Source organism: Solanum tuberosum, unplaced genomic scaffold (assembly GCF_000226075.1).
Source record: "Solanum tuberosum cultivar DM 1-3 516 R44 unplaced genomic scaffold, SolTub_3.0 contig00525, whole genome shotgun sequence".
NCBI classification, from domain to species: Eukaryota; Viridiplantae; Streptophyta; class Magnoliopsida; order Solanales; family Solanaceae; genus Solanum; species Solanum tuberosum.
This window is the reverse complement of record NW_006241082.1, coordinates 1-1,956: the sequence shown is the minus strand read 5'-3', so window position 1 is coordinate 1,956 and position 1,956 is coordinate 1. Positions and strand designations below refer to the sequence as shown.

At 36.4% G+C, this 1,956-nt stretch overlaps 1 protein-coding gene across 1 annotated transcript; it reads left to right on the top strand.

Moving 5' to 3' along the window:
• The first annotated feature begins 6 nt into the window (after nt 1-6).
• On the top strand, nt 7-1,948 carry LOC102597091 (cytochrome P450 72A15-like). Its single transcript, XM_006368024.1, has 5 exons — nt 7-256; nt 342-559; nt 646-890; nt 976-1,321; nt 1,420-1,948. Exons 1-5 carry the CDS (start codon nt 82-84, stop codon nt 1,837-1,839), a joined length of 1,404 nt encoding a protein of 467 aa, XP_006368086.2. The 5' UTR covers nt 7-81; the 3' UTR covers nt 1,840-1,948.
• The last annotated feature ends 8 nt before the right edge of the window (nt 1,949-1,956 follow it).

The window sequence follows — 1,956 nt, the reverse complement described above, 5'->3', positions numbered from 1 at the left end:
ACAGTAATTGGTGCAACAATTGGTATTTTGATAGCGATTTTTTGTGTAAAATCGTTTTACACATTATGGTGGTGGCCAAAGATGATCGAAAAGAAGCTGAAGAAGGAAGGTATTCATGGGCTGCCCTACCAATTTCTGTTTGGAAATCTGAAAGAGATGACTAGAATGTCTAGAGAAGCAAAGAAAACACCGTTAGTAAATCATGATATCGTTCCTTGGGTTAATCCTTTTATTCTTCATCTTTCTAAAACTTACGGTAAGCCAGCCATGTATATTTCTTTAAAACACATTCCATATATATTTTGTTAAAACTTTACTAATTAGGTATTGTGATGGTGCAGAGAGATTATTTGTGATGTGGGCTGGACCAACACCTCGGATTGTAGTATCAGATCCAAAGCTAATTAAAGAAGTGGTGAACAGACATAATGAATTTCAGAAGCCTCAAGCCAATGCCTTCATTGACATGTTTGTTACTGGACTTGCTAGTTACAATGGTCAAAAATGGGACCACCATAGAAAGATACTAAACCCTGCTTTTCATATAGAGAAGATTAAGGTATTATACTAGTTACTTATTATTTCCTCTCTTCTTCTTTTTGGATGACCATTCATTAAAATTCCTATTTTTGTGTGACTGCACAGAGGTTGTACCCAGCATTTTGTGATTGTTGTGATGAAATGATAAATAGATGGGAGGAATTGGTTAGCAAAAGTGGAAGTTGTGAGTTGGATGTGGCAGATGAATTCCTAAATGTAGGTGGAGATGTTATATCTAAAGCTGCTTTTGGTAGCAATATTGAAGAAGGAAGGACTATTTTCATACTTCAGAAAGAGCAGTGCGATCTTATTTTGGCTTCTCCATTTACTCTTTTCTTTCCCTTACTAAGGTGAGTATTTATCTAATTTCTTCAAAAATATATACTATCCATTGTTATAACTAACATGTATTTATGATTTTAACTACGCACGCAGATTCTTTCCAACAGCATCAAACAGAAGAGCAAGATACATCTACAAGAAAGTGTTATCATTGATTAACGGAATAATAGAGAAGAAAAAAGACACTATGCGAAGAGGAGTCTCACAAAGTGATGATATTTTAGGGTTACTCTTAAAAGGAGGACTATCAACCACTGAAATAATTGAAGAATGTAAGGAATTCTATCTTGCAGGACAAGATACAACCACAGCTTTGCTCTCTTGGACATTGGTTGCCTTGAGTATGCACCCTGAGTGGCAAGACAAAGCTAGAAATGAAGTCTTTCAAGTCCTTGGAAAAAACAAACCAAAGTTTGAGGACTTGAATCAATTAAAAATAGTAAGCTCTCTCTTTAGTCTTTATGATGATACAGAGTCCTAATTTTACTACTGAGTACTACTATAAACATGTCATTAATATTTGTGTATTAATACTAGATGAACATGATCTTCCAAGAGGTGTTGAGATTATATCCAGCACTCACCCTTATGCGAAGCACCGTAAAGAACACTAAATTGGGAGATATGACAATTCCTGCAGGAGTACAAATATTTGTGCCTATATATATAGCACATCGTGATCCCCAAGTATGGGGAGACGATGCATTGATATTCAATCCAAATAGGTTCTCAGAAGGGGTATCCAAAGCTGCAAAAGAGCCCTTGTATTTCCCCTTTGGTTGGGGTCCTCGAATGTGCATTGGTAATAACTTTGGCATGGCAGAAGCCAAGCTCGTTTTATCTCAAATTCTGCAGCGTTTTTGGTTTAAGCTCTCTCCTTCCTATGTTCATGCCCCTCAGGCAATACTCGTTATGAAGCCTCAGTATGGTGCTCAGATAATCCTCAACAAGCTTTGACCTTTCCGGCTGGTAGTTAATTATAAGTACTAGTTCTTTCAATAAATCAGGTTGAGTTGTATTCTGCTGCTAATTCTGCTTTTCAATACCATGTTATTTTCTACTTGTATGTGTAAC